The sequence below is a fragment of the Saimiri boliviensis genome, chromosome 9, assembly GCF_048565385.1.
Source record: "Saimiri boliviensis isolate mSaiBol1 chromosome 9, mSaiBol1.pri, whole genome shotgun sequence".
Lineage (NCBI taxonomy): Eukaryota > Metazoa > Chordata > Mammalia > Primates > Cebidae > Saimiri > Saimiri boliviensis.
Window position 1 is genome coordinate 122,321,768 of NC_133457.1, and position 21,757 is coordinate 122,343,524.

The window sequence follows — 21,757 nt, forward strand, 5'->3', positions numbered from 1 at the left end:
TGAATAAGGCACGGTCAGCCTCAGTCTTGTGTGGAGCCAGATACTTTATTCATTTCTGGGGCGATCTGAAACCGCCATCTCCCTTCCTCCCTCCCCCACCAAGGTACTTTTCAGCTGTAGACTGATTCCAAAGTGACATGAGAACCGGTGATAAGTCTGTTCTACCTCTTAAATGCCATATCGTTGGCCACAATTGGCAAACACAAAATATCAGGCCCTCTACTGAAGAAAAGTGAGCTCCTATCATTTCCTGTCCTGCAGCTACTGTGAGGCGGAGCTGTCCTGTGCCAGTGTTCCAAGTCATCCCGTTTTCAGCTCAGGAATGCACTCTCAGCCAGTACCACGTTGGCCTCATGTGGACAGGCGCTCCTTCTAAATCCCAGCCGTCCAAAATCGATAGTCGGTAGTCCCCATTCCTGCCGGCCAGCCTCGCGCACATAATCACAGGATCCTCTCATGGCTCACGATGCCTCTTTAAAAAACTCCTCTTCCAGTGACATGGCCTTAAACAATGGGGTCCCCAAATGTACAGTACTTCTCAATGCCGAGGTTGTAACTGGTGCCCTTGCCATCCTTATAGGTGCTGGTCACGATCCTCAACCAGCCTCTCTCGCCCTGTGAGAAGTGTGATTGCCCATCAGCCCGTTAGCAGCCATCCCCTTCCCCCGACCCCTGCTGCCCCTGCTGCCCCTGCTGCTCTCAGCCACCTGCCTGCTGCTTTCTGCCTCCATTCCTCAGCCCAGCCTGGGGCATCCGGACAACCCACTCAGCTGCCCCTCAGCTTTCCCATGACCCCTGTTCTGAAATACCTTTTGTGAAATATTTCACTTGGTTAACGTTTAACATGAGGGCCCTCTATGCCAACAGTGAATCATCTAACAAAACATGCTGGCTGTAGAGCGATGACTCCTCCAGCTGCTGCTGCCCCTACTAGTAGCCACCTAGTAAAACCTGTGGGATTTCCTCACTTCCACAGGAGCCGCTTTCCCCCATTTCGAAATAATGAGTTTCTGTGTCTTAAACTGAATGACTAAGACTAGGTCTGCTAGTTAATTTCTCTCTCCTGGATTTTTGGCCCAACTCAAGAGTATTTTTGAAAAACCTACCCAGTATTACTTAGGGGGGGCCCAAAAGCCATGATAGGAAAACGAATGAGCTGGTTGTAAAGGAAGAGGGTGGCAGAGCTCCTCCAGCGGAGCTCACAGGGACTTCCCCAGGGCACCAGGCAGCATCTGGACACAGTTTTGGTCACACTGGGATTGCGGGGAGTCATCTAGGGTGGAGGGCCAGGGTTGCTGCTGAGCACCCAACATGTACAGGACAGAGAAGGGTCTGGCCCCTAAAGCCACTCACTCAGTGGCTGAGACAGCTGCAGCAAGGAACCCTCTGTCAAGGCCACGGTTTTTAACTAAAAGTCAACAGAACCATTCAAGCGAGAGGAGTACCAGGATGCTTTTTCTAGGAACGACCATAAGAAAATGAAAACATCTTACCCAGGGTTCACCCCACGAGTTCCGGACAATCCAGTACTCAGTCCCATCGCTGACACCCCACCCAGCCACGGAAACGACATGGTTTATGAAGGTGGTGCCGTGGTATTCGGCATAGACGCCTCCGGTGTAGTTAGCCAACCTTTCTGTTGCCATTATTCCACAGCTGAGAGCAAGCAGGTAAATAATTACTACTTTAAATTGAGAGAATTTGCCATCATTAGACATAATCTGATATGGCCAGGCATGGTGGCTCACGCCTGTAATCCCAGCACTTTGGGAGACCAAGGCAGGCAGATTGCTTGAGTCCGGGAGTTCAAGACCAGCCTAAGCAAGATGGCAAAACCCCACCTCTACAAAAAATACAAAAATGAGCTGGGTGTGGTGGTGTGTGCCAGTAGTCCCAGCTACTTGGGGGAGGGAGCTGAGGCAGGAGGATTGTTTGAACCCAGGTGGTCAAGGCTGCAGTGAGCCAAGATCACACCACTGCACTCCAGCCTGGGTGACAAGAGTGAGTGTGTCTCAAAAAAAAAAAAAAAATCTGATACGGCAAAACGCAAAACAGTTGTGCAAACCCAACTTAGATAATGCATATCCGACTATTCTAGATAAACTTCTTTTGTAGGCCAGGGGGTAGCTCACATTTGTAATTCCAGAACTTTGTGAGGTCAAGGCGGGTTGATCACAAGGCCATGAGTTCAAAACCAGCCTGGCCAACACAGTGAAATCCTGTCTCTACTAAAAATAGAAAAATTAGCTGGGCATGGTGGTGAGTGCCTGTAATCCCAGCTAACTCAGGAGGCTGAGGCAGGAGAATCGCTGGAACCCTGGAGGCAGAGGTTGCAGTGAGCTGAAATTGAGCCATTGTACTCCAGCCTGGGCAACAGAGCTAGACTCTGTCTCAAAACAACAACAACAACAACAACAACAACAACAACAACAGTTGTTATTCACAGAGTGCCTTCCCTGGTGAAACTACCCCCAACGCCACCGCCCTCAGTACAGTTTGGGGAGTGTCTCATCCACATTCCACACAACGGTCCTCGAAGGCAGACTTGCTATCAGCTCAGTTTCACCTCTGAGAAAACTGAAGTTCTTAGAGAGGAAATGATGTGGCTGGCTATCTCCGGCCTAGTAAAAAAAAAAAAACGGGCCAGAAGGAGAGTGGAGAATGTAGCCATGTGCACCTGCATGAGCGCATGCTGGCGCTGTCACCTGCGGGACCTCTCACCCGTGGGACCGCTCCTCACCTGATGGGACCGTTTGCGTAGATTTCCGTCATCATCTTCTCCCTCCCGGAGACAGAGCCGTAGTCTCCCACTCTCCAGAGGGTGTAGTTTCGGATGGCATGGCACTCTTTGAATTCATTGCATGTCCCACATTGGTTAAACTTGTCACACTCTGGGAGAGAGCAAAAATGTCAGCATGAGGCCGTCTCCTCATTAACCCACTGACAAGCGCGCCAAGCCCACCCTCCACTCTTCTCACGCAGTCTGCCACTCATTAGCTAAGAACAGAAATCATCTGGCTATTAGGTGCTGCTTAATGGCGCTCTTCTTTCAGCTGCCAGGGAGTTATGAAAAGCCCTTCCCCTTGGCAAAGAAGAAAAGCGAAACAGACATTAATTAGCACATAGTAGGCACTCAGGAGTTCGCCTTTTTCCATAATACTTTATAGCTGAAAATGGAGTGTAATCAAATGATTAGCACTTAATAAAATGATTCTATTGCTGGCTGTCGAATAAATAGGCCAATACATTGGGTAACAAAACAAGAAAAAGCATTTTCTTCTGTGCCCACGCTGAGGGGACCAAAAAAAATTTTTTAAATTTTCTTGTTATTTCAACTTAAGAGGTTATCAAGAATTAGGCTTAAATACACACACAGACACAGAGGGCTGGGCATGGTGGCTCACACCTGTAATCCCAGCACTGTAGGAGGCCAAGGTGGGCGGATCACCTGAGGTCAGGAGTTCGAGAACAACCTGGCTAACATGGTGAAATTCCGTCTCTACTAAAAGCAGGAAAATTAGCCAGGCGAAGTGGTGGGTACCTATAGTCCCAGCTACTCAGGCGGCTGAGGCAGGAGAATTTCTTGAACCTGGGAGGTGGAGGTTGCAGTGAGCTGAGATTGTGTCACTGCACTCCAGCCTGGGTGACACAGCAAGAGTCCATCTCAAAAAAAAAAAAAAAAGAAAAAAAGGAGGACAGGCGTGGTGGCTCACACCTGTAATCCCAGCACTTTGGGAGGCCAAGGCAGGAGGATGGCTTGAGGTCAAGAGGCTGAGACCAGCCTGGACAAGAGTGAGACCCCGTCTCTACAGAAAAATTAAAAATTGGCTGGGTGCAGTGGCCCACACCTGTAATCCTAGAACTTTGGGAGGCTGAGATGGGTGGATCACCTGAGGTCAGGAGTTCAAGACCAGCCTGGCCATCATGGTGAAACCCCATCTTTAAAAAGAAAGAAAGAAAATAAAGAAAAAAAAGAAAAATAAAAAATTATTTTTTTTAAAAAAGAAAAAGTGCAGCTCTTGGTTTTGCATGGCTCAGAGTTGCTGTGTTCCTACTTTTCACCCACGTGGCGGCCCTCGGCCTGCCATTCACTGCTTTGGCGTGACCTGTCTCCATCATAGTTACACATCTGTCCGGATTCCTCCTGCAGGACCATGAGCACCTTGAGGCTGAGAGGCTGGTTCAATTTGTTCCTTGCATGCCAAGTGCCCAGGGCCAGGGAAGATGGTGGATTTGTGGCCACATTTGCTCACACTACAAAGACAAGACCATTTATCACATTAAGGTGTTTTTTTTTGGAGACAGAGTGTCTCTCTGTCACCCAGGCTGGAGCTCAGTGGTATGATCCTGGCTCACTGCAACCTCCGCCTACCAGGTTCAAGCCATTCTCCTGCCTCAGCCTCTTGAGTAGCTTGGATTACAGGTGCGTGCCAGTACGCTCAGCTATTTTTTGTATTTTTAGGAGGGACAGGGTTTCACCATGTTGGCCAGGTTAGTCTCAAATTCCTGGCCTCAAGTGATCTGCCCACCTTAGCTTCTCAAAGTGCTGGGATTACAGGTGTGGGCCACCGTGGTCACCAGTCACACAATCAGGTTTCTGATGAGCTCCATCAGCTCCATCAGGCTGGGTGGGTTAGAGGGGCCTGGCCTCAGCCAGCCCAGAGCAGTTTGGGGTGGAGTGGGGTGGGTGTGGCCCTGGAGACCACCTGATACCTGCTTCTTGCTTCCAGAGCCATCTGAACGCCCTTCCCTCTGTGCCTTCATCTGTCCCCCTTCCCAAAGGACTCACCAGACCAGTCCAGAAGAATTCTTTCTGGCTGAACAATAAGGCCAGAGAGGCAAAGTAAGGGAGCCCTGCTAGCAGAGAGTGGTACCCAGAGGCGCCTCTGCCATGTCAGCGCGCACAGGGTGCTATATATACATAGCCTGGGGGAGGGGTGGAGACAGCCCATCAGGCAGCCTTGAGCTTTCCCAGCTATCTGCTCAGGTTGTGAGGGAGATTTGAGTCAGGTGGCTTAAAACTACCACCAGCTGGGCGCAGTGGCTCAAGCCTGTAATCCCAGCACTTTGGGAGGCTGAGGCGGGTGGATCATGAGGTCAAGAGATCGAGACCATCCTGGTCAACATGGTGAAACCCCGTCTCTACTAAAAAAACAAAAATTAGCTGGGCATGGTGGCACATGCCTGTAATCCCAGCTACTCAGGAGGCTGAGGCAGGAGAATTGCCTGAACTCAGGAGGCGGAGGTTGCGGTGAGCCGAGATCGCACCATTGCACTCCAGCCTGGGTAACAAGAGGGAAACTCGTCTCAAAAAACAAAACAAACAAAAAACAAAAACAAAAACAAAAACAAAAACAAAAACTACCACCAATTGGCCGGGCGCGGTGGCTCATGCCTATAATCCCAGCACTTTGGGAGGCTGAAGTGAGCAGACCACCTGAGGTTGGGAGTTCAAGACCAACCTGACCAACATGGAGAAACTCCGTCTCTACTAAAAATACAAAATTAGCCAGGCATGGTGGTGCATGCCTGTAATCCCAGCTACTCAGGAGGCTGAGGCATGAGAATTGTTTGAACCTGGGAGGTGGAGGTTGCAGTGAGCTGAGATCATGCCATTGCACTCCAGCCTGGGTAATAAGAGTGAAACTCTCTCTCAAACAAACAAAACTAAACTACCAATTATGGGGTTAGGGTCTGGACTTTTCTCTCCTTCGGTTTCCAAAGGGAGCAGCCTGAAAGTAATGTGCAGCTACAGGGATTCCAGGCCAGCTGGGGTCTGCTCATCCACGCAGCATCCCTGTGGCCTCAGCTGCACTTGAATGTGCAGGACCTGGACCTTGGGGCGCCAGAACAGGAACCAAGCCAATGGCTGCTCCCCTCCCCACCTGCTCCTGGAAAATAGACTCCTCCTTCCACAAGGCCCCCTACAACTCTCCCCTACAAAGGCCCAAAAAGCCACCAAAATGCCAGCATGTCAGAACCCAGACACCACACCCAGGGCCAGCCACAGGGGCACAGGAGCAAGGCCATTCCACAGGGCCTGGAGACACCATCAGGAAGGGGATGCTTTTTTTTTTTTTTTGAGACAGAGTCTCACTCTGTCACCAAGGCTGCAGTGCAGTGGCGCGATCTTGGCTCACTGCAACCTCCATCTCCTGGGGTCAAGCGATTCTGCCGCCTCAGCCTCCCAAGTAGCTGGGATTCCAGGCATGCGCCACCACACCGGCTAATTTTTGTTTTTAGTAGGGACAGGATTTTACCATGTTGGCCGGGCTGGTCTCAAACTCCTGACCTCAAGTGATCTGCCTGCCTCGGCTTCCCAAAGTGCTGGGATTACAGGTTTGAGCCACCACGCGTGGCCAAGGATGCTCCTCAGACCACTCCTGCATCAGGCTTTTTCACTGGGCTCCTCAGCAGGGCTCCAGTTTCTGCTCCCCTGCGCCAGTGGGTGCAAGTTAGCTGGCACAGGAGGCTTCCACAGGGAGAGGATGGAGCCAGCACTGGGAATGTTACCCCTCATGGTCAAGAGCACCAGCGCCCCTGGGAGCTACAACCTCTGCCCTCCCGTGATACCCCAGCTACCCACCAGTGTGAGGAGCACGGGGTCATGGGCGTTCAGCCACGACTGCCTGTGGAAGAGGAAGTGGAGGGTGGTAGGGTGGAGTGGGGGCGAGGGCAGCAGCCTACCCTGGTCCTTGGCCTGGTAGTTGTTGCAGGTCTCATCAGGGATGCCATGCCGGTGGGCGTACTCCCACACAGACAGGTCGTTGCCCCCTTCACAGGAGCCAGCGTCACCACAGTCGATGACATGCTGCACAGACAGGAGGGTGGAGGGCCACGCGCCCTTCCTCTTGATGTTGATCCGATCTGCAACAGTCAGCACCCATTGCTCAGCACCCACCCACCCTCCACCCACTTCCCCGAGAAGACCTGGACGCCTGGGGCGGGATGCAGGCGTGCCTAGCCTGGCCGGCCTTCGGCTCATGTCCAGCTGCCCGTGTCTCCCTCTTCATGGAGGTCTCCACTCGCATGTCGCTCTACAGGGAGGCCTTCCCTGGCCTTCTTTGGACATTGTCCTGTCTGCCACACCTCCTGACTACAGACGCCATGAGAGCAGGGCCTGGGACAGGTGGTCACCAGCATCTGGCCCTGCAGACACTGAGAAGTGCTGGCTGAATGAAGGGCTCAATGGACAGAGACTCAGCCACCCAGTCCCGGTCCAGCTAGGAGAAACTGTCCCTGCCCTCGTGGACAAGGGACCAAGGTGTCAGCTCTGTGAACGAGTATAGCCCAGGGAGCCGTGCCACCCCAGTGACAGGCCAGATGCAGTCCCCAGGGCTGGGGAAGGCCAGCAGGGACCCTGCCCCGAAGGCCCCGGGGGTCGCAGAGGGCTCCCAGCAGCTGGCTGACCATGCCCTCACCACCCAGGTGCTTGGGCTCACATATCCCAAGTGCAGCCAGGGAGAGCCGAGGGCGACCTCTGACCAGCCTGCTTCCCCTCCCATGTGCAAATGCAATAAAACAGATCCGAGAAGGAAATCCAGGCCCTTGTTCAGGGTCATCTCACTCTCCACCCTCCCTGCCTTCACAGCGACAACCCCTGCACCCCTGCACCTGCCTCACGCCTCATCTCCTGTCCCCGCCTCCAAGTCAGAACTGCTCCTGCAGCCTCGCCTTCCATCCTCCGGGGCAAAGTGAGCAGGGAGTCCCTCTGCCCGCAGCAGCCTCCTCTGAGTCTGCACACCCATCTCCGAGCCTGCACCCCCACCGAGCCTGCACACCCCCCTCTAGCCTTCACATCCCCCTCCGAGCCTGCACACTCCCCTCCGAACCTGCACACTCCCCTCCGAGCCTGCACACCCCACTCCGAGCCTGCACACCCCACTCTGAGCCTGCACACCCCACTCCGTTTCCTGTGTCACCTTCCAGACTCCCTCACACTGCCCCAGTGTGCTCCTCCACCTGGCCTCCTCCTGGTAGCCCAGCCAGGGACCTTCTGGAACTGGCCCTACTCTGGTGACCTTGCTTCACACATCACTGAAAAGTCCCAGAGCAGACCCCCATCCTGCTGCCACTGGGCCTGCCAAGCTCTGCACCACAAATGCTCTTTCTGGAGCAATGGGTGGCTGTTTGTTCCCTCCCACTTGACCAACCCAGGTTCCATCCTGGTTCCTCCCAAGGACTAGGCTCCCTCCAGCCTTCCTCCTCCCCACCCCCTTGCCAGCCATGCCCCCTCTGTGCAGACCTGCACTCCCCACACTCGCGTCTCACAACACCAGCGGGAGCCCCCGGCCCCTCCCACTGACTGTCACCGTTTTCTGCTTTACTCAATGGTTTGAGACGGTGCCCGACGCCTACTGCCCCTCTCCTCTCTGCTAATGGTCACTCTCCACCTTCATCGGAGCCGACCCCTCCCGGGCAGCAGTCAGCAGAGCAGTCGCTCAGTCCTTCTAAAAGCACCTCCTGCCTGTGCTTCTGGGGTTCCCGTTGGCAGTGCAGGGCGTCCCATGGCCTGCTTGGAGCCCCTCCCTTCTCTGCTCAACCCAACTCAGCAACAGCAGTCCCGGGCCAGAGGCAGAGCTAGGGTGGGTGGGCAGTTTCAGGTCTGGCCTCTCCGTCTACGCCTGAATGAAGCATCTGAGCCGGGCCTAGCCTGCCCGCTGAGGTGTGCACAGGCTTCTCCCACGGCCAGACTCAACCCTTCATCCCGCCAGCCCCATCGAGCAACGGGCTTACTACTCACACCCAACTGTGGGTTAACACAAGCTCCCTGAATACGTTTAACACAGATGAGGCCAAGCTACGGTGTGCAGGAGGTTGGGTATATCAGACGCATTATCCACTCACGGTATTTTCAACGTACGATGGTGTTGTCGGGATGTTACCCTAGTTAAACCAAGGAGCATCTGTTAACCGTGCAAAGCATACAGTGCCATGAAGAGATACAACAGGGAGAGGACTCAGGAAGTGGGGTGTCACACGCATAGATGGCCGAGGAAGACCCCACTGAGGTGACATCCAAGGAGGGAGGGAGGGAGCCAGAGGACCCTGGCGAGAGAGGAGGTGCCTGGCAGGAGTTGGGGGGTCTAGAGGGGGACCGGGAGGAGCCAGATGGTGAAGATGGTGAAGGCTCCTGAAGGCTAGAGGGTTCTGTCTTTTATCTGAGTGGAATCCTGGAGGGCTTCCCGCCAAAGCATATGATCTGATGAGTTTTCACAGGCTCACTGTGGCTGCCTGAGAGGAGACAACAGGGCAGAGGCCAGGAGTCCAGTGAGGGCAGTGGGTGGCAGGGCGGTATGTCTTAGACCTGGCAGCGATGGTGGCGGCGCGTGATTTCTGCATCTGCTTCGAAGGTAGAACTGACAAGACTTGTGCGTGAATTATACAAGGGACAGAAAACAGAGGAGCTGGGTACCAGTCCAGGCTTTTGCCCACATAGCCAGAAGGACAGCCGAGGAGGACTGGAGAAGAAATGGGCTCTCGGGTGACAGAGGTGGAAGGAGCCATCCAACCTGAACGGCTGAGGCTGGCGGCGACAGGTGCCCGGGCCAGCAGGCAAGTGCACGGGTGGATGTCAAGGTGAGTTCAGGTGAAGAGTTGGTCCTGGAGCAGGTGACACTCAGAACTCTAAGACGACAGCTGGGGAGAGGGGAAGGAACGGCTGGGGAGTGTGGTGCAGGAGAAGGAAGCATTTCGGAGAGATAGGAGGACTGCCCCTGGCCCTGCTTCACAGCAGGTGACCGTGGGAAGAGCAGTGCTGGTGGAGTGGCAGGGGTGGGACTGAGGCTGGAGCGGGTCCAAGGATGGAGAAGAGAAAGTGGAGGGACTCCAGATATTTCCCCAGGGAGCCAAGAAGTGGGGCGGGTGGGGCCGGGGGCTCTGTGTTCCTCTGTTTCCAGTGGGAGAGCTTCCCTGCATGGGAGGGGATGGGCTTGGGGAGGGGCCGAGACGTTCTATCCTGGGGTAGAGGAGGAAAGACAAGCGGAGGACCCGCCACCTCTGCTGGCAGATGGCTGGGGCCCCGTGGAAGTCCCCTCCGGTGGCTTCTCTTCCTCAGTTAAAGAGGAGGCAAGGGCGTGGGTGTGCCATGATAGCAGTTTCAGGAGAAGATGGCGTGAAGCATCATCTGCCTGGAGAGCGAGTCCCCTGGGGAAATGCGGCAGGGCTGACCCCCGCCAGGGTCCCGCCCCCGTCTCAAGCCATCTCCTTCCTACCCACAGTCCTTCACAGATGCACAGCTTGTCACCTGACCGCCTCTCAGCGTTCAAGCTCCCCACAGGCTCCTGGTGATCTTTGCATCCTCCCCTCCCCTTCACCCACCCTGCAAGGCCTAGGCACTCCCCCTGAACTTTGCCCAGCCCTCTGCCTCTAGGCCCAGCCACACCCTGCAGCCCGCCCAAGGTCTCCTAGACCTTCCAGCTCCATCCACACCCAAGGGACCTCTGAACCAAAGCTCAGAAGTGTGTCCCAGCCCCTGGGGGGAGATGCCACAGCTTCAGTTAGCTGGCTCTGGGGTCCTGACCCCACCCCTAGAGCAAGACAAACCCCAACCCCCTCATTCACAAGACAAAGCCCACTGACATCCTGGCACAAAGCCCAGGCTTCCGGGCTCAAATCTCAGCCGTCACTCACACTCTGCCCAAGCCTCCCGCTCTCCCTGCAAAGAGCCTGTTTCCTCATCTGCAAACTGAAAGCGATCATGGCATCGAGGGGGTGTCGGTGAGATGGAGCACACAAAAGTGCGTGGCTCCAGCCTTGGCCCACAGCAGCAGCCACACTGGTCAGTCCTTTCAACCTGGGTGTACAGCAGGCCCGACCCATGAGGACCAAGGCCAGGGAGGAGGCAACAGCCCTCGTGGGGCCACACCCCCAGCCCACGCAAGTCCCATCTCCAGAAAATCCAGGCTCTTGGACCCTGTGCTGTGACTGGAGAGGGGATGGCAGGGTCCTCCCCAAATGCTGTGGGGTGGGCCTGGGGCTGGTTTGCAGCTGTCCCTTCTGCCTTCTCTCCCACAGCAGGGCACAGAGCCTCATCAATAGGGTGGGCCTCAACTTCCCCTTCCGCTTTGCTGAGAGCCTTCCTAACCCACTGCGGCAAAAAGCCTACCATAGAAACCTGCCAGGCTGGGGCCCGTGGCCAGGTTAGGCCATAGGCTGTAGCCAGCCAGCCTCACCCAATATTCCAAGCGCAGGACAGGCCTTCATCTGTGCTAAGAAGCAGTTTACTCTGAATCCTCAATTACAGCCTGGGGACTCAGTGATTTTGCATTCTATCTATCCCAGTGTCTGAGGTCACAAGCTTTAGGGGAGTGAGGGCACCTGACAGCCACCTGTCACTGCGCTTCGGTCCTAGTCCTGCCAGTCACCCAAAGGCCCCAGAATGACCCAGCTTGTATCACCTCGGCAGAGGGCGAAGGCCCGCGTCCCGCGGCCTCAGCACCCCAGCCCACGCTGACCTGGCATTGACTCACAGGCCGCTGGAACCTCGGGCTGAGCCGCCTGGGCCTGTAAAGAGGCAGCCTGGATGGGCTTTCCTGGCCCAGTCAATGGGGGGCCACTCACCCGCCATGGAGCTGGTGCTGGCGTGGGCCCAGCAGGAGCCGCAGTACTGGGGGATGTGCTGGTTCCTGGTGATGCTGGCATAGTTCACACCACCCACGTTGCGCCAATCCCAGCTCTTGGGCAGATCCGCTGGCGACAGGTACTCATGAGGCCGGGGGTATGTGCTGGGAAGAGAACATCCCCACTCAGATCAGTGCTGGGAGTCCTGGGGCTGCCAGGCCGGGTTCCGGGCCGTGGGCCCAAGAAGCTCTGGGTAGGGCCCTCCCGCCCTTCCCAACACCTGAGGGCATGGGAGCGGGGCCACAGACAGCAGGTGTGAGCCGGGTGTGGGCCCACCTCACAGGAGGAGGCCCCAGGGCCCTCAGAATGTGAAGGAGGCAGGGCACCCCTGAAACGAGGGAACCGGTGTGCTCCCCCAGCCATGCTGCGCCATGGGGGCCATCCCCAGAGGCCGAGGAGGTGGCGCTGGTCTGGCTTTCTGGCCACAAACATCAGGGCTCTCCCTGGATATGGAAGAGAAGGTGCGACCCCCAAAACGAAGCGGCTGGATCTGACCTTCCAAGGCCTAGTGGCGAGGCAGGGCCCCCAGGAGGCAGAGCGCGCGCCCGCCCGGGAGCTAGGCCTCCCGTCCCCCCCGGCCGCCTCCCCGCCGGCGCCCACCTGCGCCCCCGCGGAGCCAGCGGGTCCCCGCGCAGGGGCCGGTAGCAGGTCTGGCCCGGGCGGAAGTAGAGGCCGCCCCGCGCGGCGCCCGCCAGCAGCACGAGCAGCAGCAGCGGCCGCCAGCCCGGCCCGCGCCCCGCCATGGCCCCGCGCCGGCTCTCGGGTCCCGCGCCGGCTTCTAGGTCCCGCTCTGGACCCCGCTCCGGGTCCCAGATCCCGCGCCGGCTCCCGCCCTGGATCCCGCCCCGCACCCGGCCGACCCCGCGCTTCGGCTCCTGCCCCGCTCTGCCCTTAAGGCGGCGGCGGCCCGGCCGGGACACTCCCTCGGGGCGGGGCTGTCCCATCGCGGCTCCTGCCCCGCCCGGTGACCTCGCCCGCCCCGCCCGTAGCAGCGCCCTGGCTCCGGGGCGCGTGAACTCGTGGGCCAGGCGCGAGGCCACCGGGCAGACCCCAGCCCTGACCCCGCCGCCGGCCACCGCGAGCTCGTGGCCTTCTCAGCACGGTACTGTCCGGCCGGACTCATTTGCCGGGGTTCCCGGCCTCGGGGTTGGGGGCCGCCTTGGCCTGCATTCCCGAGACCCTGAGCCCTGGAGAGAGGCCCCCATTCTCACATCCCCCGTAGGAAGAGATCCTGGGAGCGGCCGCAGAAAGATGCCTGCGCCTGGCTTTTCAAACTCTTTCTTTCTCAAAGGCTCAGGCCCTTTCGGGGGAACGGTTCCCTTTTGCAGAGAAGGAAAGAGGGATCCTTCTAGAAAATGCCCCTAAAGGAAAATTCCGCTGGGCTCGTGCATCAGGAGTTCTGCAATGTGACTTGCAAAGCTGCCTGGAAAGGTTTTCTGAGACCGAAACTCTTCTCAGTTAAATGAGGAACCAAAAGCACAAGTCACCCCTCAGGACGTGGTTTTGCAACTGGAGGAGGGCTCCTCTCTCCCCACCGCCCCTCTGAGTGCCTGTCTTGGCCCTCGGGTCACAGCCCCGCATGGCCTCCTGCTCTGGTAAGAACAGGCCTGGCATTCTGGGCCAGGCTTACAGGCCCTTGCTGGGGGCCTTTGGCACAGGGTCTGCAGATGAGCTTGCTTGGCTCTCTCTCCATCCTCGGTGGGGCTCACCACATTCTGAGGGTGCGTCGTGGGCAAGGGGAAGTCAGCTCTTGACTTCCAGCAGCTTCCACGACCATCCCTGGAAGGGCTGAGGTGGCTGTGGAATCCCTGCATGACTGTCCGAGTGGAGAGCCAGGCTGAAAGCTGCTTTGTCATCCCAGAAGTTTCAGTTCTTGTTCCCCAAAAAGCAGTCACCGAATCAGAGTGTGGCCCCGGAGCTCTGTCTGCTGATGTGTCTATTCTTTCGGCAAGTTGCTCATGGAAAACATTAGTGTCCATCAGTCATCGGAAGGCAGCGTGGGGTGGCCGTCCTGGGACAGGCACCCCAGGTTGAGCTGGCAGTGGGGGTGGGAGCCAGGCCTCCCAACCTCTGGCACAGAAGGAGTAGAAAAAGAATTGCCAGTGGTTGGGGGGGGGTTCTTTCTCCCAGGTCAAGTCTGTGGCCGTCCTGACTACAGGAACTGGGTCCTTGTGTGGAAGAAACCCAGACACAGTTGCCCCTGCTAGGTCATCAGGTGGCATCTACCAAAGCAGCCAGTTTTTGGCCTCTTCTAAAGGAAAAGCTAAGAACGCACAAAATTGTGCGGCAAGAGACATTGTGCCCCCTCTCTCCATGTACCGATAGACAGTCAGGATCCGGTGCTATGAAGCCCAGCAGCACATTCTACAGCATGAGAAACAGAAGCCTGGAGAGGGGAGGGCCCCTGTGCTTGGCCTCTGATGCCTGAGCTGTGATGTCCTGGGCCCTCTTCCCTGAATCGGGGTGAAAGGCACCCAAAGTGTAATCTTTTCTTCCCTGCAGCATGGGGAGAGCTGGGTGCTCTGAAGATGGCCTGAGACTCTCCGAGCAGGTTCAGCCTGTGAAAGCTATCACGACAGGCAGGGCCAGCGAGGCAGGCACATGACCCCTGCAGTAACATGGGTCCCAAGTCTAGAAGTGTAAGGCGGGGCTGAACAAGGGGCCCCGCAAGGTTCACTGTGACCTGGGTCTACATCATTTGCCAGCAGTCGCACCTGCTTGGTCACAAGTCCTGCACATCACTCGCTTTCAGTCCACAGCCTCTGGCTAATCAAACTCACAGATAAGGGTCAGGAGGAGGGGTGAGAAGGTCAGGGAGGACAATAAGCATTCACAGTTCTGCCCTGAACGCTGGCACAAGGCCTCATTTATCAGGGGAGTTCCAAAGAGGGGACTGTCCGGATTTACCCTATTGAAAGTTGGTTAAAGGGAAGCGTATTTTTAGGCTGGTAAGAAAAAGGACATCCAAAGATGATAAGCTGTGGCTTCTGGGTTTCCCTCACATAGAAGTAACTCAAGCTCAGAATCTGATGGAAGAACAGGGCAGGGAGAGAGGGAGGGAGTCCATCCACTTGAAGTCATCATCTGCAGGTCAAGAAGGAAGGAAGGGATCCTGCTGAGACTTACCCCTTCAGCCCCTTCTGATGGGTCAAACAGAAAACCAAGTGGATGTGGGGCTCCTCATCTCTGAACCTGGCTCTGGTCGAGTGGATGCATGTCGCTACCAGACTGCTCCGAGAAGCTGGCTGGCTATGTCATTTTGGGGGTTCCTAAAATTGTGCAGCAGAGGATCCTAAATCGGTTTTTGTGTTTTTTTGGGGTTTGGGGTTTTTGTTTGTTGGTTTTTTCCTTAACTCAATGCAAGATTCTAAACAGATTCCTTTGAAGGGTGGGGTTGGAGTGGCCACAAACTCACCCACACTCAGATTCCAGAAGGAGGTTTAGCCGGAGGAGCTCTCTGAAAGTCAGGCAGATAAAGCCAGGAGGTATCTGGAACTGGAAAAAGAGGAGGGGTCACTCTGGGAATCTGCTAGACAGGCCATCCCCAGCCGTTTTTTGATGGCAACTTCTTACTGGGGGTTGAGTATAGCCCCAGAGCTGTGTCTCTCTCTTCAAAGCAGATTCACCTGCAGAGCAGCCTGGGGACTCTTGGAAACCTGAAAGGTGTGCTTCCTTCTGACTTGGCTGCAGGTGCCTGCAAGGTGGTTTTGTGGATAGTGACTCATCTCATCTGGGCCCAGATCCGAGGAGGCCCGGGCAGGGCACTTGGACCTTCGTACCTCCGAGGCCCTGCTTGCCCAAGCATTGGGCTGCTTCTAGCAGCTCTTTATAAACAGTAGTGTGCCGCCACCTTCCAGCTTGGGGCAGAATCAAGTAGGTATTGAGAGCGAGGCATCTCCCTTGAAACCACTTTGCCTGGAAAGCTGGGCACCTGTCCTGGTTTTTCCTTCCTGGAGGTAACTGAGTCATTCCTGCTCCCAGTGGTGCTTGAGGACCGAGGGCTGAGTCAGTGGCATTCTAGGGGACTCTGCAGCCACATTTGATCCTTTGCACAATGCTGTAAGGTGGGGGTGGGGGCTGGGAGGCAGATGCTGTGACTCCATTCTCTTGGTGAAAAGACTGAGCCTCTGGATGGCAGGTTTGCCTGGGTGTGCTCACCACAAGTCTTCTGGGTGGCAGGTTTAAATCCAGACCCCACCTTTTTTTAATCCTGCAAAGTCTCCTGGAAAACACATTATCCAGGGCCACAGACACAAAAGCCTATTCATTTCTACAAATAAGGCTGATCTTTCCCCTCATTCTAATAAAGATCAGTGCACAGAGGCCAGGCTCGCCCACCTTCCCAACCTGGAGGAGAACGCAGGTGAGTTTTAGTTGACTGTGGAAGGGCCTTAAAATTCTTTTTTTCCTCCTTCCTTTGTGTCATATTGTCTGGCTCACACCCTGGCAAGCTGCAGACATCTCCTATTGTTCCACATGCCTGAGTTTAGCCGCATCCTGGACACTGGCATCTGTTTGGGTGGATGCCGGCAGTGCTTGCTGGGCTAGGCTGGTTTTGCAGGGCGCAACGGGTCCCTCACCAGCTGCAGGAGCTGCTCTTGGTCCACTTGGTGAGTGGGTCAGAGGCACTCGCTAACACCCAGATTCCGCTGCAGGGCAGGCCTTCAGGGGTGGGTCAGGTGTGCAGTCCACCTGTCACCATCCCCAGGCACCACTTTGCATCACATCCTGGCCTGCTTGTGTTATGGGAAAGGGGATCCCGATCCAGACCCCAAGAGAGGGTTCTTGGACCTCACGAAAGAAAGAATTCGGTAAAGTACATAAAGTGAAAGCAAGTTTATTAGGGAAGCAAAGGAAGAAAAGAATGGCTACTCCATAGGCAGAGCAGCGGCATGCGCTGCCCAGCTAACTATACTCATCGTTACTTCTTGATTATACACTAAACAAGGGGCAGATTATTCAGGAGTTCTTTGGAAAGGGGTGGGCAATTCCAGGAACTGAGGGTTCCTCCCCTTTTCAGACCGTACAGGGCCACTTCCTGATGTTGCCATGGCATCTGTAAACTGTCATGGCACTGGTAGGAGTGTCTCTTACCATGCTAATGCATTATAATTAGCTTATAATGAGCAGTGAGGACAACCAGAGGTCACTTTCATCACTTGGATTTGGTGGGTTTTGGCTGGCTTCTTTATCACAACTTTTTATCAGCAAGGTCTTTTTTTTTTTTTTTTTTTTTGAGAAGGAGTTTTGCTCTTATTATCCAGGCTGGAGTGCAATGGTGCAATTTTGGCTCACTGCAACCTCTGCCTCCTGGAGTCAGGCAATTCTCATGCCTTAGCCTCCAGAGTCGCTGGGATTACAGGTGCCTGTCACCACATCCAGCTAATTTTTTTGTATTTTTTTAGTAGAAATGGGGTTTCACTATGTTGGCCAAGCTTATCTCAAACTCCTGATCTCAGGTGATCCACCCACCTCGGCCTCCCACAGTGCTGGGACTAAAGGCGTTAGCCCATCAGCAAGGTCTTTGTGACCTGTACCTTGTGCCAACCTCCTATCTCATCCTGGAATGCCGAACCTCCCAGGAATGCAGCCCAGTAGGTCTCAGCCTTATTTTACCCAGTCTCTATTCACGATGGAGTCGCTCTGGTTGAAATGCCTCTGACAGTTGCACAGTGACTGGTGGCCCACACTTGCTTGGGTGTGGATGTGGCTCCTTGGGCTGACATTCATGAGGGCAGCCCCATCAGGATCACCATCACCTTCAGGACACACCCTGTGCGGCACAGCCTGTAACAGACACAGCCCACCATGAACTCACCAATGACTATACCCAATCGAATGTTTGCCCTCTAAAGTTAGGCTGTCAGCAAATGTTTGTTGAGCACCTAGAATGTGTAGGCTACTGTTTTCTTCCCTAGGGATTTGGCAGTGAACAGAGTCTCTGTCTGCAGGGTCTTACATTTTCTGCATAAGGGAACATGTGGAAAAGTAAAATGCTCAGGAGGTAGGAAGTGCTTGGAAACAGATAAAATGGGGAACAGGAGAGAAGGTGGTGGTCAGGGACTCTGGGGAAGTTTGGTCTGGGACCAGTGAGCTGGGATTCAATAATGAGACAACCATGGAAGGTGCTAGAAGGAGACTCAGCAGAAGGAAGAGTGTCTGCAGAGGCCTGAGAATGGGAGTGTGCTCGGTAAGTGTGTGATGCACTAGAGAAAGTCCATGCGGAGGCCACGGACAGGTGGCCTCAGGCTCCAAGCTGCAGGGACCATGTGGGCACTCAGGCCAGCTTCACACGGCAAGTCCTCCTCTACCCGCCCTCCCCTGCTGTCACCTGACAGGGGCTGTGCTGGCCTCCTTCATCCCCGACCTCGCTTCCCTGCCCTGCATCATGGGGTGTGTGCGTTGCAGAAGATCCGAAGGCACACACTGACTTTCCTTTTGTAAGAGGTTTGGGTTTCCTCCCAGTTGCCACTGGCTTTCCAGGATGGCGGTGGATGAGAGCTGACTTCTGTTTGTAAGATCCCTCTGGTGGCTGTGGGAAGGATAATGTGAGTGGAGCAGCTGTGGGACGGGAAGGGCCCTGGAGGGGAGAGCCATAGGTGATGGATGAGGAGTGCTGCTGGAGGGAAGGGGGAGAGGAGATGCAGCAGATGCCCATCTGGGAGCAGGGCTTGCAGGATGCAGTTTGAGTGAGGAACAGGGGACAGGAGCACCCCAGGATCCTCGAGCCTGCCTCTTGACACCTTGAATTATACCCCTGGGTATAGGTGTCTGAAGACCTGCAATCTGTTTCTGCTTCTGCCACATTATCCTGAGACTTGAACATGTCAATTCCTCTCTGAGCCTTAGTTTCTTCTTCTACATTGTGGTGGGAACCATCACTCAGCTTGAAGGTGGTTGTGTCATGCAGGCTAAACGGGGGGGCATGTGGGAGCTGGTGGTGGCAGAGCAACTGGTAAAGACCCACAGAGCAGGAGGCTAGTGCTGCGTTCACCCTCTAAGTCCCTGGAGGGCAGGGCCCATATTTTCTGCTTTTCAGAGTTCCCTCAAAACTCATACATCAGAGATTTCTTGGACAAACATTGGGCTTGAAGAAGTATATATTTTTGTTCGATTTCAGCTCCAGGTCCTGACCCATTTGATGCTTACCTCTGTGCACGCCACAGAACACTGCTTATCACTAGCTGCACACCTTGGCGACGGGAAAGCAGCAGCTGAGAAGGTCCACCTGTCTAGCCCTTTTAGATCTTTGCAGAAGTTCAGGAGAAGTGGTGGTGGTGGTAGGTGTGTGTATGTGTGTGTGTTTCCTTCTATAAATCAGAGATGCCACAGCCTGCTTGCTGGTTACCAGTGTACCCAGAGGGACAGCCAGGTGTTTCTGCTCTCTGGGCTTGGAGGCCAGACAGGCATGAGGAGCAGCCAGTCCGCCTGGTTCAGGACCATGAGCATCTCAGCTGTGGGGGGAGAAGATGAACACTTCTGGCAAAGTGGAAACCAGCAATGTTCTCCTGGTCCTTCTCCTCTTGTAGTTATTCATCCTCCTAGAACTTTCTTTTCCAGTAAGAGAACACACACCAAGGCAGAGTACAAGAAAGTGGAGCTCAGCTCCTCTGGCGGCCTGCCCACACCCGCTGAGTCACTCATAATGGTCCCTCAGATGTCATTTTCTTGCTAAGACATTTGGAAAAATTTCTGCTTCTGAATCACACGCAAACACTATAATTCAACAATCTTCTTTGAGTTATTCAAGGAACTTCAATGCGCTCAGAAGTGGAAGATCGGGGTAGATGAAATCAATGAATGCTCTGAGTGCTCTGTTTTTCTCCCAATTATGTTCCATTTGCCAAATGGAGGGTGGGGGCAGCTCCACCTGACCACTGGGGGACAACTCTTGGGGGAAGTCTGGAAGCAGCCGATTTGGGGTTTCTGGGTGACACTGGTTTTTCTTATCTTCCTGGTTCTATTCCTGTAATAGACCCAAGTGTCATGCAGGAAGAGTTTTGCTGCCACAGAGCCTTCTGTGGGCTGCGAATGGTGTCAGGCCAGGGGAGGAGAGGGTTTCAGGTTCAGGGCTGGACTGGCCCCGGTTGGGAATCTGTGTCGGGGGCTGTGGGAGTCCTGGCCACACTTGCTAGAAGGAAGCTCCTGCCCTCTGCCCTCTGAGGCAAAGCTTGCTGATCTCCTTACTTAAATGCAGTCACTGCTAACCTGCCTTGGTCACAGCCCTTTGTGGGGGGCAGAAAATGACTCTCATTCATCACAGTGGCCACTGTTCACTCACTTGCTGAAGTTCAGGACCAGGGGTTCACCTTCAGCCTGGCAAAACAGACCTTGGGGGCGTGCTGGCGTCTCCAGGGTCATTGCTCACACGTGTCCTGCACAGGGGCCACTCCTGCCAGTCTGAGGGCAAGGCAGTCTGTATTCCCCACCTCACTGCTGGCATTAAGGTGCCAACCGGAGGAGAGCTGTTTCCTCTGGGGAGCAGGTACCTTCAGAAACAAGGGCAAGAATACAAAAATTAGCTGGGCATGGTGGTGCATGCCTGTAGTCCCAGCTGCTTGGGAGGCTGAGGTAGGAGGATCGTTGAACTCGGGGCATGGAGGTTGCAGTGAGCCAAGAGTGCACCGCTGCACTCCAGCCTGGTGACAAAGGGAGACTAAGTCTCAAAAAAGAAAAAAAAGAAAAATAAACCAGGACAAGAGAGCTGGGACAGGAGCTGAGACTGCTTTCCAGATCTGCTGCCTTTCTCTCCTAAATGGAGACAGCCCCAGTGCACACAGCCGTGCCATGCCTGCTGCCTGGTAGGTGCCCCGTCCTTAGGTGTGGAACTCATGGATCTGTCTGCACCAAGAGCCGCATCTCCTCCTCCCACCCTGCAAAGCCCACTTGAAAAACACCACTGGCAGCTCCGAGCTGGGGGTCAGCCCTGGCAGGCTCAGTCCTCACACTGACTTGTGATATGGGGACTGCTATTTCATTTTTCACATGAAAAGATTCAGGTCGGCCAGGCGCAGTGGCTCATACCTATAATCCCAGTACTTTGGGAGGCTGAGGCAGGTGGATCACCAGGTCAGGAGTTCGAGACCAGATGGCTAATATGAATATGGTGAAACCCTATCTCTACTATAAATTAGCCAGGCATGGTGGTGTGTGCTTGTAGTCTCAGCTGCTTGGGAGGCTGAGGCAGGCGAATTGCTTGAAGCCGGGAGGCAGAGGTTGCAGTAGGCTAAGATCATGTCACTGCACTCCAGCCTGGGTGATAGAGCAAGACTCCATCTCAAAAAAAAAAAAAAAGAAAAGAAAAGAAAAAAATTCAGGTCTAGGGAGGAGTTGGTCCCCTGGGGGTAGAGCTGCCACTCTGCCCCTCACCCTCTCACAGCCCAGCGTCCAAAGCTCAGCACTCGCTGGGCCTGAATAAACACAGCTGGCGATACAGGAATCAAAGCAAACAGGGCTTCTCTCTTTTTCCCCCTTTTTGCCAACTGCCCCATTAACAGAAAAACCTTTAAGCACCCATCTGGAAACCTGGCTTTTTCCCCTCCTTAAGCAAGCTGAGATGGCCACGGGGAATGTGCCGCAGAGTGGAGGCTGGGCAGAGGACCCTGCACCCCGGATCCTGCTCACATGCTGAAGAACGAACACAGGCAGAGCAGAAGTGCCCGGCCCAGCCCAGTGGTCCCTGCAGCGAAGTGGTCTGTGGCCAACAGGGGCTCCTTTCAGGAGCTGGACCACAGAAGGCTGCGCTGCCCACTGGCCACACCTTCCCATAATAGCTCACTGCGGTTATCCATCTATCTATGGTCTGTCCCCAAACATCCAGGTTCTTGGAACAGTTTATACTTTCAGCCTAGACCACCTCTTTTTTTTTTTTTTTTTTTTTTTTTTGACGGATTTTCCCTCTTGTTACCCAGGCTGGAGTGCAATGGCGCAATCTCGGCTCACCGCAACCTCCGCCTCCTGGGTTCAGGCAATTCTCCTGCCTCAGCCTCCTGAGTAGCTGGGATTACAGGCACGAGCCACCATGCCCGGCTAATGTTTTGTATTTTTAGTAGAGACGGGGTTTCACCATGTTGACCAGGATGGTCTCGATCTCTCGACCTCGTGATCCACCCGCCTCGGCCTCCCAAAGTGCTGG

At 55.1% G+C, this 21,757-nt stretch overlaps 1 protein-coding gene across 1 annotated transcript; it reads right to left on the reverse strand.

Annotated features, from left to right (window-relative positions):
* Positions 1-26: 26 nt before the first annotated feature.
* CTSZ (cathepsin Z) lies at positions 27-12,532 on the reverse strand. Its single transcript, XM_039479278.2, has 6 exons — positions 12,223-12,532; positions 11,563-11,726; positions 6,688-6,867; positions 2,741-2,891; positions 1,494-1,656; positions 27-615 (listed from the first exon to the last, which is right to left on the reverse strand). Exons 1-6 carry the CDS (start codon positions 12,363-12,365, stop codon positions 505-507), a joined length of 912 nt encoding a protein of 303 aa, XP_039335212.1. The 5' UTR covers positions 12,366-12,532; the 3' UTR covers positions 27-504.
* Between the last annotated feature and the right edge of the window lie 9,225 nt (positions 12,533-21,757).